At 44.3% G+C, this 14,649-nt stretch overlaps 1 protein-coding gene across 3 annotated transcripts in view; it reads right to left on the minus strand.

The window, feature by feature from the left end:
• The window catches only part of ssp3 (SCAPER domain-containing protein short spindle 3), a 281,587-nt gene that overhangs the window by 20,068 nt on the left and 246,870 nt on the right, over window positions 1–14,649 (minus strand). For all 3 annotated transcript variants that reach the window (XM_075680651.1, XM_075680649.1, XM_075680648.1), the window contains one exon: window positions 7,307–7,343. In XM_075680651.1, the coding sequence (XP_075536766.1) occupies window positions 7,307–7,343 (37 nt within the window). The remainder of the gene's footprint in view (window positions 1–7,306; window positions 7,344–14,649) is intronic.

Here is a 14,649-nt window from a genome sequence, read left to right on the forward strand (position 1 = left end):
AGAACCCCAACTTTTTCCTCTCCACGCACGCGGCGCTGAAAAAGGCTGCTATTAGGGAGAGCCAGTTCGCGCAGTCTCCCTTCCCGCGAAACGGCTAACGCGCAAACAGCGCGCTTCCCGCAAATCCCGCGCTCTAATGAATAAATTAGCCGCTGCGTCGGCACGGTGGAGATTATCGCGGCATTTGGGGATTATGTGCCGGACCGCCGGAGCCGACGATGGGGGGAGTCCGAATAAAACCGGCTAAAGACTGCCGGGGAACGCGGCCTGGCAGTGCGAGCTGCCAGTGGAAGGGGGGTGATGCGCTGCATAAAGCAGACCAGAAAGAAAAACGTGCAGTATAAAACGACGGGAAACTCCCGTCAGCGCTCGCTATGGCAACCGGAGCTCTATGTGGGCAGCACAACAGATTCGACACTCTGCGATACCGACCGCTGGCACCACCCAGCGCGAGAGACAACGCTACAGAATTCGTGTAATAAAATACCCTACTTTTCTCCTGCTAAATATCGCGTGGTTAGCTTAAGACAATGCGCGCTACTGAAACACGAAAATTGGTTCTCTCTCCCTCTCCTCCCCCTTGCCCCGGGTTACAGAATTTGATGGACCACTTAAACGCGGCAACTTGCGAGAGCATGCGCAATACGAATCGACCACGGCGTCTAGCACCGCGGGCATGAGGAGCAGCATGTCCATGTTAAACAGCGAGGATTCTGCGAAATTCACAGCAACCTTGTGGATGGTGCAAATTACTATAAAGGTTTACAAAGGCCGTAAAGGATCACGTGCTTTCTGCTTGACAGATTAATCTCACACCCCCTTTCTAAGCGAAATTGAATATGTAAATCGGCACCAATGAGCATATAAATTGAGAAAACGCGCAGCAGCAGTCGTCGCTGCAGTAATCGTAGAAGGAACAAGGTTTTCGTAGACATGTGTCGTCACGAATGCCCTGCTCAGTATCTCACGACGGCATACAACTTACAAGAAGGTAACGCGTGCACATTTCACAAACATTGGGTCTTCGCAATTTGCACAAATATGGCGCCGCGTGCGTCAACTTAGAGAACACTTTCATGCGCGAGAAGTCCCCAAACAAGTGGAATCAGTCGCCTGCAGAGATCGCGTAATCGTTCGCACTGGAGCACGCGGACGTTCTCGGGGGTATCGCTGCCTGCGATCGTCACGAGCCCTACAGAAACAATTAGACACAGCGAACAGTCTGGCTTCCCTCTTGGTCCTTTCTTCTGGTAGGCAAACGGAAAGAAAACAACGCACGCCGCAGCAGTAACCAACGGAACTGTAGAAACACAGCACGTGATTCTTCAATTTAAGCAGAGCGGCCCCTCCGTTTCACCAGCCACGCAGCTTGAATGGTTGCCAATTGGTCTGAAAGCCCTCAACGATGTGTGCGCTTGTCAACCGCCTCAACACGGGATAAACGAGGCTAACCCTCGCTCCCTTGGAAGTAGAGGGGGAGAGAACGAAGGAGAGGATGCGAGGCGCGGAGGCGAGAACAGAAGGCGTGCCGTTTGTCCACGCCCCATGCTTGGACAAAATTAAACGCTGCTCCGCTCACAACTAATCATCCATCCCCAGCTAGTTCGCTCCCTGCCACCGCTCTAGCCTTCCCCCAAGAAGCCCGTCCAGGGATTAGGCAAATTTTCTGGCCGCGGCAGAGCGTGCTTCGCGAGGTTCCCGTCTGGCTGGCTTTGCAATCGATTGACTACAGCGATATATATATATATATATATGTATATATATATATATATATATATATATATATATATATATATATATATATATACACAGTAGATTCTCGATAAACGGAAATCGCTTAAACGGAACAGTCGCCTGTAGTTTGGTTGGTTTTGTATTCACATAACGTAAAAAAAACTTTCGGTAATTGGAACTAAAATTTCCGCGTCACTGTGTAAACGGAACCGAAAATGAAACTTCTTGGCAGACCCATTGTCAGTTTTTTCCGGTTCCGGCTGTTTCTTCTTTTTAGTCGTAAGCCTCACCTCGTTGGTAGTCAGCCGTGTTTGCGCAACGAATGAGCAGTTGTTGTGTTGTGTTAGCACTCAGCATAAGGAGTAGTACAAGGTGGACATTCTTGGCGCCCTTCATGTTATTGCCGATGCCTGGAGGCAGCTGACTGCTAATACTATAGCAAATTGCTTTAGGCACGCGGGATTTTTTTCGAGTGACCAGGCATCCAACTTGCAGGATTTGCCTGAATGTGACGGTGAAGATGCCCTTGAGAGGCAGGAGGTAGTAAAGCAGTGTGCTTTAAAGGAAATCCATCTGGACTTTGATGAGTACGTGTACATCGATGGTGATGTTGTGACTTGCCCTGAAAACACGGCGGAGAGCATTGTTGCAGAGGTGTGTGAAGAAGAAAGTGGGCCAGGATAGGAATCTGAAGGGGTAGCTACCGTGGAGCCTACTACACTTCAAGGAGCAGAATCAGCTGTGCAGTATCTCAAAATTGTTTTTCTCTGAAGGAAGCAGAACCTGCAATGCTTGTCCAAAGCTTAAGTGCCATGTAAAAAACAATCCTAAAGATGCAATTCCAAGGACTCAAGCAAAGCAAAATTGGTGCATTTTTTAGTGCACAGTGACTAATTGTTGCCAAATAAACTTTGTGGGTGCTGTACCATAACCTCTTGCAGTTTTCTTCCTTTCAGAAAAACTTATCAGGTACATTCACCTTCTACTGCTTAGAGTTCCATAAAATGGTATTAAGAGTGCACGCACGGAAATCTGCACTTTTGCACTTCTCTCTCAAGTAAACGGAACTCCTGTTGAATGGAACTAATTGTTTCGGTCCCTTGGAGTTCCGTTTAATGAGAGTCTACTATATATATATATATATATATATATATATATATATACACACACACATACCTAAGAATGCATCAGACCAGAGAAGGTATACAGTGGGCGGAATAAAACGAAACAGATAGCTACAGACACACTTTTCATAAAGCACGCGTCAAGTAATTCAGTCGAATGTATCTTTTGTACACTGCTATGTTAGTATGTAGTGCATCTGTAATACTATCTGTATACACGTGCACCACGAAAATATGTGCTCTTAAGCATAAAAAAGGGACTTTGGATGTATAACTTACAGAAAGCTAGGTAAACTCAAAAATATCATCATTATCATCATCAGCCTGGTTACGCCCACTGCAGGGCAAAGGCCTCTCCCATACTTCTCCAACTACCCCGGTCTTATACTAATTGTGGCCATGTTGTCCCTGCAAACTTCTTAATCTCATCCGCCCACCTAACTTTCTGCCGCCCTCTGCTACGTTTCCCTTCCCTTGGAATCCATTCCGTAACTCTTAATGACCATCGGTTATCTTCCCTCCTCATTACGTGTTCTGCCCATGCCCCATTTCTTTTTCTTGATTTCAACTAAGATATCATTAACTCGCGTTTGTTCCCTCACCCAATCAGCTCTTTTCTTATCCCTTAACGTTATACCTATCATTCTTCTTTCCATAGCTAGTTGCGTCGTCCACAATTTAAGTAGAACCCTTTTCGTAGGCCTCCAGGTTTCTGCCCCGTACGTGAGTACTGGTAAGACACAGCTGTTATAAACTTTTCTCTTGAGGGATAATGGCAACCTTTTGTTCATGATCTGAGAATGCCTGCCAAACGCACCCCAGCCCATTCTTATTCTTCTGATTATTTCAGTCTCATGATCCGGATCCGCAGTCCCTACCTGTCCTAAGTAGATGTATTCCCTTACCACTTCCAGTGACTCACTACCTATCGTAAACTGCTGATCTCTTCCGAGACTGTTAAACTATATGAACTCCTATATGAACACAACAATCAAACCCCGGCCCTCAGTCCCCAGCAGCTGCGAAGCAACTGACCACGGCGGCGGTCAGACCTGCGACGCAGCAGAGGGTGCTAAGATAAATATCATAACACGCTAAAGCTAAGTGAGGAGAGTGAATGAAAGAACAGCCTTCAGCTCACCGTAGTGGCCACTGTCTGACGAAAAAAAAAAAAAGCCTCGGCCAATATAACCGCAGAACTGTAGCGTAAAATTGCGTTAAGCACAGAGCCAATAAGCGATAAACAGGATGCACGAAATTTCAGCAGAATACCGTAATCTCGACGGCTACACAAACACATATGTTGATGCGCGGAGTGTGAACTGAGCAAGAATCTGCAAAAAGTGACAAGACTTCCACGGCATCTGAACGGTTGACATGCCAAGCCTCAAGCATTCACCGCAGTGCCTCACTCGTGGTTACAACTTTATAATTTCGATATCCTCTCAGAATCGCCCCTAAGAAATACCTGAAAGTACATTGTAGAGAGACGCTGGTCCGCTAAAGCTTGTGGGACTCATTTACGGTTATCGCTAGAAAGAAGTGACGGAAGCACCGGACGTAAATAGCACGCACGGTTCTTTTCTCTTGTCGTTCAAATCCAAATACGATACGCGTTTTCCATTGGAACCCCGCAAGAAGCACAAAAAGCAAGCATCCCACTTCCCAGTCACAGTTCACAATGATAAATGGTGCGAACACGGACACTAAAATGGAATATGGAGTGCCTCAAGGGTGGATCTTAAGACCTGTCCTTTAGTTATACATAAACGATGTTGCGAACCAGAACGGGTTATTCTAATATTTTATATGCAGAGAACACTAAGTGTTCTTTATTTAGGCGCAAAGCTACCCCTTCTCTCTGACCAAGATAACACCTGGTAAAACAGTTTCAGCTCGTGGTTGAGCACAAGTAAGCCCCTGTTAAATGCAAAGAAAACACAGTACTTATTCTTTTTAAATCAAAGGTAACTAAAACACCTACAAGGCTTAATATAAAATTACAAGATTCCACTATTCAGCAGTCGACATTGGTAAGATTTTTGGGAATTATATTTATTAAGTAAGATAGCAAGGTGGGCGAGTGGGTTAGGGTTCAGCGCACATTTGGTAACAGCGCAAAAGCACCACTGAGAAATGAGGAAGAAACACACGACAGCACGGCGCTGACTCACAACTGATGTTTTATCGGGAAGTATTTACTGATTATCTGTCTTAGACACCGCACACAGACGCTACGAAGGCTGAAATTTCTCGTGCTATAGGAATATTAAGTAGGTTGCGATATCTTCTTCCACAGAATGCGAAACGCAATTACTCCGCGCCAATTCCACTCCCGATTCACGCAATGTTCCTTGGTGCGGTCGACAACGACACACACAAACTTAGCTTGCACCGAAACACTTCGAAATCGAGAAATGCATGCAAAACCAGACCTGGGACGTACTCAGCACATTATAACACGTTACAATTACAGAACGTGCACAACGAAGGTTAATAAGTACAATTATTAGAGGCGTTACGGCAATACCAAATGGACAGATGATCCTTTAATGCTACACATTCTTATAAAGATACTGAATACGTCATTGGAATAACTTTCATTAGTAAACGACATTGCTGAACAAGCTATGGAGAACAGAAGCTAGCTGCCCAATTCCGTAACATCTTAGATCATTATGCCATCATCTTGGACTTGTTAATTCAACTAATTCACAGCATGTCAAAGCAATGTGTCAAAAAGACTATGAAAGAACTACTATTTGCTGAAGAATAAATGCCAATTATCTTGTTGCGTTACCAGCTTAACCGTTCTGTGTTTGTGATTTGTTCCCTTTCTTCGTACGAAATATAGCACTTTTTTTGTTACACATGTATGTGTGCTATATAAAGTGTTTGTTTCGTCATACTACCGCAACTGTAAGGGTGACTCAGCCCAGTCAGGTAACTAAAGCCTTTAGACGAGTGCCCTAAGGCATATTTCTTGAAAACTTGCCTTGAATAAATGAATAAAGAAAAAAAACGAGGCCACTGGCAGCAACACTCGCTGGTTTAACAAAGGTTAAAGACAACAACAACAAGGCTCTTAAAGAAGTACTAACACGGCATTTTCAACTTGAGCGTATTATTATTACTACTACTACTACTATTATTATTATATTTATTTGCGTAAAAAAAAGGTTCAAACCCCCTCCGCCGCACCACCTCGCCCCCCCCCCCCCCTCCAGAAGAAATAAAAAGAAAGAAAACCTGTTCGGCGTCATAACGCAATGCTGTAATACTTATTTTTACAACCAATATCAGTTTTGGTACACAGAACACGGATGCATCATGACGTCAGGAAGCACTGCCACCTCTCTCCATTCCTTCTTTCATTGCGGCTTTCACATGCAAGCGCAACCATAAGAAGCGAAAGCAACACTAATTAATTTTTCAGCAACGTCATCATACCAAGAGCCTCAATCCAACCCGACGTCAGCGGTCAGCAAGTTTTCCCTGTGTAACGACGTCACGATAATGTCGGTGAGGCGAAGTCATCATTTCCTGGGCAACAACATATCAAATTGAAATAACCTTTTAAGCGCTGTGTTCTCGCCGCTTAGTTCACGTTTATGCGACAGGCAGTACGAAGAGCTATTCGCTCTGCCACTCTTCCTCATGCCAGCGTTTCGCCAGCAAGTGTCCGCGGCCATGGAGTGTGATGTGTTCTTGTTTGCCTGTGCACGCGTGACACCAAGCTTGCTAATATAGTTAACGAATGGTTACCAGTTTATAGGGAGGATAAAGCCACTATCCTCAGTTCGCATAGCTGCCCAATAATTTGGTATCACAATCGATGCTTCGTCTTTCGGGCGACACCGCGACTTTCTTTTGCTCTTTAGCTGGGACAACCAGCAAAGGAATACGGAGCAGCCACTCAGTTCTACATGATATCATCTGTGCTAGCAATACTAGTTCAAAGGGCATCTAAATAGTAAAATAACTTGAAAAGTATTAGTAACTGGCGTTTCCAGAATGCCACAAAAGTCGCTCTAACACTGGTAAGAGTGGATTTACTTTCTTATTTTCTGGCTTGAAAATACGCCAGAAAACGTATTTCAGTAGAGCGGCAAGTTGGCCTAGTTTGAGTTTGCGCGGGTCCTGTCCTTTTTATAATTCTTTTGTACATGTGTCTTAGCGCAGTAACCCCCGTATTACAATATGAACGCCAGAAAAGCCAGAAAAGATGCGAAAACGACACACGGGTGGCGACACCACCTTGTAGTTTCTTCACCAATTCTCTGTGAAGTCATGGTTTCAACACCATTTGCTCTGGCCTAGGTAATTTTTATCAATATGGACGGTATACGTTGCAATAGAAGGGAGCTCAAGCCTGAAGTTAGCAAGATTTCATAACTTTTACTGTCCCGCAAATGTGAGCACGAGGAAAAGAAGAGAAAAACACTCACTCTGCTTCTTGCCACAGTGAAGGTCCAGGAGGCATTCCTGAAAAGGTAAGATAAAAAAAGAAAATTACGTATCGGAAATCACTGAACATGGAAGCAGTAAGGGGTGCACACTGTCGGAAAACTGCAGCTCATGAATACAAGCAGCGCAAGTTGAAGGCGCAATAAATAAATAAATAAATAAATAAATAAATAAATAAATAAATAAATAAATAAATTGTACATATCGAAATAAGTTACACATACTTTCTAATAAATAACCCATGGCAGATAGCACAATTTTATACGGGGTGGTTATTTTTAAGTTTCCGGAATTATTAAAAATCGCATGTTGCAGGTAACATAATTCCAGTCCTTGAACTAGACAATTTAGAGAGGCGGACATTACTTGCACAAAAAATAGAAACACATATTCAACGGTTAAGAAAAAATCACTAATTACCCTATTTCATAGTTACTTTACGACACGTATTGCAATTTGCGAATTGTAGCAGGTGAGTTTACAAGGCATATCCACTTTGAATGAATTTCCAGAACGAGACTAGTTTCGAGATACGCGCCATGAAGGTCGCGGTAAGAATGCATTGTTGTTCCACTAATTTTTATGCATTGAAGCACAAAAATAACTGGAACGTCAATGTATTTAGACCCCCCCTACACAGTAGCGCCCACATCAACAGCGGCCTCGTATTGCAACTGATAGCAAAGCAAACACCCCCTTCTATAGCCGGCGCTGAAAGAGAGGTATTTATCGTAAATGATAAAGTAATAAAAGAGAGTTGTCTTTTCTTTGCTCTTCACACGTATATCACATTGATTAGGGATTTTACTGTAGTTGAACAAAATCAAGCTGTCTCATCTCAAATAAAAAAAAAGAACGGTTGTTATTTCTGAATGTTGGTTACCTCCTTACCTAGTCGCGCTTCAACAGCTGCTCCCATAATCACCACTGCTGATGTCGGTAACAATTGGTTCTGGACCGGTTTTCGCACGAAGCTTTGCGACTCATTTAGATCGATCGTGCATAGGGCTTGTGGCCATGTTCTGACTTTGAATTCTGACCTGACTATAATAAAGTTTTCCAGTCCAGTCCACCTGGGGTTCTTTAATGTGCATCTAATGCACGCTACACGGATAATTTTGCATTTTGCTCCCACCGAAAAGCGGCCACCGTTGGCCCGGATTCGAACCTGCGGCCTCGTGCTTAGCAGTAAAACGCCATACACATTAAGCCACCACGGCGGACAACCGCACTGCATAAACCTCGCGTGCGGCTTGGTGAGAACGTATTGTCCATTAGTTACATATATAAAGCGTCAGGAGGTTTAGCATACATTTCGTATTTTACACCATTTCATCGAGGGCAAAATCGAGCACTGCGTGAATTGCTTTTCCTTAACAGCCGTTACATGGTTCTTATCATTGTCCTTATCTTGTCTGACAGAATACACTTCTACAAGTTTCCCTTTCGCAACGAGCGAAATGACTGAAACGGTTATTTATATTTCATAATGCGTCATAACATGCACGGTGGGCGGTATTTCATGGCGTTAGAAATCCGAAATTATTTGAAACTCTTACTTGACAAAGCAAGCAATCTTGAAGTAACGTTTAAAACACACTACATAAGTAAAATATATTCTTCCGAGTGTCCGTGTTTCTCTCTGGATTCAACAACAATTCAAAAACAAAGTAGCCAGCATCGCTTTTTCACTTGGATGCTGTCTTCGCGAAACTGTCTACTGAACGAGACTTAATATGGCCGCTGTCCGCTTAACCGTCGACATTGCCGTCTACGGCGAGTATTGGAACACGGCCTTTATCTATAATATCAAGCGCACGCCAGTGAGGTGAGACGCGTATATCTGCAAGCCCGTTGTTTACGTTGCACAGAAGCAGTTGCCTCGCCTGCTCTCTCGAGCCAACATGTCACCCTTGCCTATTCTTGGAGCACCGTCTGAGCAAGCTTCGGCGCCGCACCAAACGTTGCTCGCTTTCAATGCTCCGTCCTTCGGATAAAACGTTTTTTTAATACGTACTTGAAAACCTGAAAATGATTAATTGACGTTGTATTTGCCAATTTCTCGTATACATACAATTAATTGAACACGCTCAATTATAAGCATGTGAGATGGACTTTAGTTTAGCAACGGCAACAACATTGCTCCATTCCTCGGCCAATTCAAGCGATTTCTTTGTTAATTGTTGGGCTGCCGTTGAGCTGCTTTGCATAGTTCTCAACGTTCTAAGTGATGCCACACTTCGAGAAAGCGCATATGACGACGTTTCTTCTTTCTTTTTTCCAGTTTCGGTACGAAAAAAAAGTCTGCTTTCGCGAGCTTTTCGAGACCCTGTACATTGGTGTACAAAACGTAAAATTTTGCTCAGAAGCTCTTCGATATATATATATATATGCACGGTTTGGAACCGGGCTGTTTTATGCCACCCAAACCTTTGTCGCAGATAGCCTTTAAGGGCGCAATTCTCATCATGATAGCTGCACAGTGGACAGACGATCATCATCGACATAATCACCCCCTACAGGCACCACAGGCCACCCGGCGCCGCCCTGCCGGCGAACCACAGCGGTCGCGTCAGCAGTCCGACATCGGAAGCCGCGCAGCGCGATGTACTCCGGCGGACACCTAGCGACACAGCAGGGCAGGCACGGCGACGACGCCGGCGATGCGCCGCCGCCGCAGCCGCCGACGCGGCTGCAGCCACTTTCGAACGCCGCTTCCCTGCGTGCCGAGAAGAGGCGCACGTTCATCGCCATCGGCCTCTGCGCCGGCGTCCTGTTCGTCGCGATCGTGGCGTACGTCTCGTTCATGACGTCCGTCGAGCTGGCCGCGCTCTCCCAGTCGAAGCGCGACGCCACCGCGGCCGTGCATCATCGCCATCGGGGAGGAGGTCGCCTCACCCCCGCCGGTAAACATTCGTCGCCGCCGCACGTCGCCCCCGTGAACACCACGCAGGCAGCGGACTTCTAGGGCGTGAATCCCGCCGCTCCACCCGCGTGCTACCTTCTAATCGCTACGCCACGCGGGATAAACGATCCTGCCACAGTACGCATCCCTGGCCTAGCCACCCATATGCAGGAACTGGTCACGTAGAACTCTCAGGGAAGGACCGACGCAGGCCACAAGCGCCGGTGCGAAGATTGACTGGCCTCGCTGCATTCGTGCGAGCACCGGATAAACCTGCATTATTAGACTGTGTTCCTAGTCTGGTAAAGGTGGGATAGACAAAATAATGCACTAAGGATGCGCGGGACAACGCGTAAAAATTACGACGCTACTGGTTCTTTTTACGCAAATCCCTCGGCGATGAGTGGTCGAGTCATATAATGGTGTGAAAAACAAGTGTGGTCGGCACAATGAATACGCGGCGTTCCTTCGCGCACTATCTTGATTCAATTCTTCTTTCTTTATTGAATTAATGTTGCTGCACCTTTTTTTTTTCTTTTCGTAATTAACGTCTATTTTGTTATATACTGGTTTCAACCTTCACCCTTAAGGGGAGACGCTACTCGAAAAAAACATCTTTTAAACATCTGTACTAGAGATTTGAAAATCCACCCAGTGATAGAGCATTACAAGCAGATTTGAAATATGTCATTAGTTTCTGTGTAGCCGGTATAGTTCTTGAGTTGTGTCCTACACTATGGCAAAATAGAGCGATTTTGTGAGCACTTTATTGTGTAATAAATTTTCGCAAAAAACATTGTGCTGTCGCTTATTTCCCTCTTTGTAGGCTGCTAAGTGCCGATATCTATTCAAACAGCATCTAAAATTACTGTAATTATGAAAAAATTAGGATACTTCAACAAATTGTTTTCACAATCACATGAAAATAACCTTGTACATTCATAATTGTCATATAATAGCGAAATTTGACATACTTACTTTTGAACATATGTACAGTGCTTATACCTAATTAAAGTTGTCTCCCAGCAGTAGTTGCGAAACTACAAGGTTATATTTCAGGGAATCGAGAAAAAAATAGTTGAAATGCCCTAATCTTTTCGCATAGTTCCAGTAATTGTACACGCTGTTTGGCTAGATACTGGCACTTTGTGATCTACGAAAAGCTAAACAAGCTACAGCAAGGTGCTTTTCGTAAAAATTTAGTACATAAAAAAGTGCCCACAAGCAATATATATTTCTTTTAACAATAATAATCCTTCATTTAACTCATGAAGTGAGATAGTGCGGGAAAAAAAAGTTGACAAGTCAGCTTGACTAGTTCCCAGCTCCCCGGAGTACAAAATACAAGAAAAAGAACAATTTTGGCATCGCAACAGAAAAACCACAAACAAACAGTAATAGTAATGCAGCAATAACTTGTCCACAACAGCGAGAATAACTAACTCTAGAAATAAAAAGCTTTTTTAACTGCGTGATACACCAATGTTAAAGGAAACGTACAAACATTATAAATGTGCAAGTAAAATGCGCTACATAATGAAGGAAATGACGAAAAAAACAATGGTATACGTTGTGTAGTTTGAAACAGCACATTGGTATGTTGCCATTGTGCATCCGATAACTCTAAAGCTATAACAGCTACACAACAAGTAATGACACACTTGAAATCTGCACAGAAAACTGTATAATCTGCTGAATTTTGAAACCGCTAGTACAAATAATAATAAAAAAATTGTTTCGAGGAGCGTCTCCCCTGAACTGCACGGAATAGCATGTCAGGCATTTCACATTTCGCAAAGCTAACATCAACGACTATCAATAGGTTATCGCCCTCACTAGCAGTATTAACACATGTCTATAATGTGGTACAAGGAGAGGCCGCAACTTAACGCAAAATGGCTATTTTTTCCTAAGGTCCTTATCGTGCCTATTTAACATATATGCACAAACTATGATGGGTCTAGAAGCATTTTAACGACAGTTTTATTGAGCCTATAAATGTCCATTTCGACGTTGGTGCCTATATTGCACTTTCAGGGCGTAAAAATTTATTTTTCTGTCTTTTGTCCTAGCTTTATTTTGTTCATAATGTTATCACTCACTAGGGAAGTTGGCTGAAGGAAGCGGATTATTACCACAGACACCTTGCCGGTGTGAAGACTGTTATGCTGTTCATAAACGCTTTGCCGCAGACAAAGAGGTGGCTGATTTTACCGCTTCTCATATTGTCACGAAGGAGAGCTAGTATCACGGACGAATTAGGATCGAAGAGGGCAGCCTGCTGGACGCTGCCACGTTGTTGCGCAAGCACGCTGTGCGGCGGAGCGTTCCGGTAAGCTTATACTTAGCCACTATGTGCTAGTTAGCCACTATGTGCTAACGCTCACAGTGCAAAGTGATCCTCTGCTAAAGCTGTATAATTTACAACCGCTTTGAGGGGACGGTAGTGCGCATGCGCGCAACGTCATAATGCCCGCAGCGAAACTCGCTTTATAGCCCTCGCTCGGCTATAAAGCCGACTAGGCAAAGCGTGAGGTTGCGCCCACTTGCCTTCTTGGTCGCTTTGCAAAGAAAGTGGCATGAGTGGAATTGCTGGAATATTAGACGTCACTCAGAACTATAAAGATGTACGGTCTCTTCTAATCATTTTTTCTCCCCCCCCCCCCTCTTGTAGCGGGAAATGTAAAGCGGCTTTGGCGAGCTGTGATTGGGTGGCAGAAAAATACCAGGTATTCGGAATGTTCCTTGCTCAGTCCGCCCTTGGGTATATTTCTGGTCTAATTTCAACGACCAAAGAAGCGATGTCATATTTTCTGACGCTACCTTTCACGTCACAAACATTTTATGAATTAGTAGACCAAGGTTACAACACTTTTTATTTTAGTGTAGGAACAGTTGAAGAGGTGGCATTATTCCTTGGTCGATTGTAAGTTGGACCCTTATCAAACTTACTCTTAATTACGAGAGAAACGAGTTCATATTTTTTTATGCTACCGTCAACGTGACACGTTAAAAATATAGTGAACAGAAACGCAAGGTTGCGATGCAACACTTTCTTGCGATCGGTGCAATGCGTCTACGGAGTAACGGTTGAGCGCCGTGAAGCTCTTGGTTCGAACCCAACAAATATGGATGGTAATCGCATGGTATTTTTCATACTTCTCGAGCTTTTTCTTCTCTGAGACGGCATAATAAACACGCGATGTGTATCCTACTGGCAACACCTAATTTCGACGTCTTTTACGATTCTATACAAATACGCAATTGACATCGTGACCATTAGAAGAAATAAAATGTTAACTAATTGCTTCTAAATAATTAAACAGAAGTCAAGGACTGAATTACTAGCGGTTCCCACAACAAGATTGCGAACATGCAATACCCTTGCGCAAAAAAAGAAAAAAAAAGGTGCATCATCAACAACATGCAATTGGTCTTATTCACGTAATATGATGAGTCTTTCCTTAAAGCTTCCTGCACGATAGCTGGGGCACCACGTACACGCAACTTAGGAAAAGCAAAGAAGCTGCCAAATATTATGTGGCATTCCATTAACAGGTATGTGTGCTTTAGAGGTACTTGTCAGCCGACATCACATGCACAGGCATTACATAGTAATTTATTGTTTTCCTAGGCATGACAGATGTGCGCTAATTTATGCCAATTCCGTGTGCTACAGGGTTTATTGACCACTAGTGGCAAGCCCAGTCACACAAGATCCAGCACGGAGCAAACGTACTTCACGTTCCAGTCAAGCCGCCAGCCCGAGCTGCAGTGTTCTTCCTTCACGGCAGCACCGGTGCTAGGGCTGTCTTCGTCATCCCACGTCATAATATATATATGTATATATATATATATATATATATATATATAAAAGCCGGCTTGCTGTGTTCTTCCTCGGCAAGATAGCACGAAGAGACGCGAAACGCGGCATAGTAGGCAAAGAAAACTTCCCTTTAAAACCTGAGGCCTCGTCTAACATGCTGGACTACGCATGGCGCAAAGAGCGGGACCTTTCTTGAAATAAGTACTCCTGGCATTGGACGTGGCGACCGAATTCTATGACGGGCAATGCCGCCTACTAGTATCGTGTGCCCTGATTAACGCGCACGATATCAGAAAGACGACGCACGAACACAGAGGTAAGAAAACGCTGGAACGCTGTTAAAAAAAAGATAGAAAGAACATGTCTGCTATTACTGGCGAGTAGTAGTTAAGACGAGTCCTCGGTGAAGACAGTGACGGCCAGCTGTCGATATTTGTAGCACCCCTTGCCTAACGCCCGGGCCACAGGCCACAACTCGCTCCGCGTGCAGCACCCGTTAAAGAGGAGGAGGTTAGCTCTCGGCCGCGCAGTGTGTGCAGCGCAAAAACAAAAAAAAAAAGTTCGAAACCCAATGCTGCCGGATTTGGTCTTCC

This window comes from Dermacentor variabilis, chromosome 2 (assembly GCF_050947875.1).
Source record: "Dermacentor variabilis isolate Ectoservices chromosome 2, ASM5094787v1, whole genome shotgun sequence".
In the NCBI taxonomy this organism is placed as follows: domain Eukaryota; kingdom Metazoa; phylum Arthropoda; class Arachnida; order Ixodida; family Ixodidae; genus Dermacentor; species Dermacentor variabilis.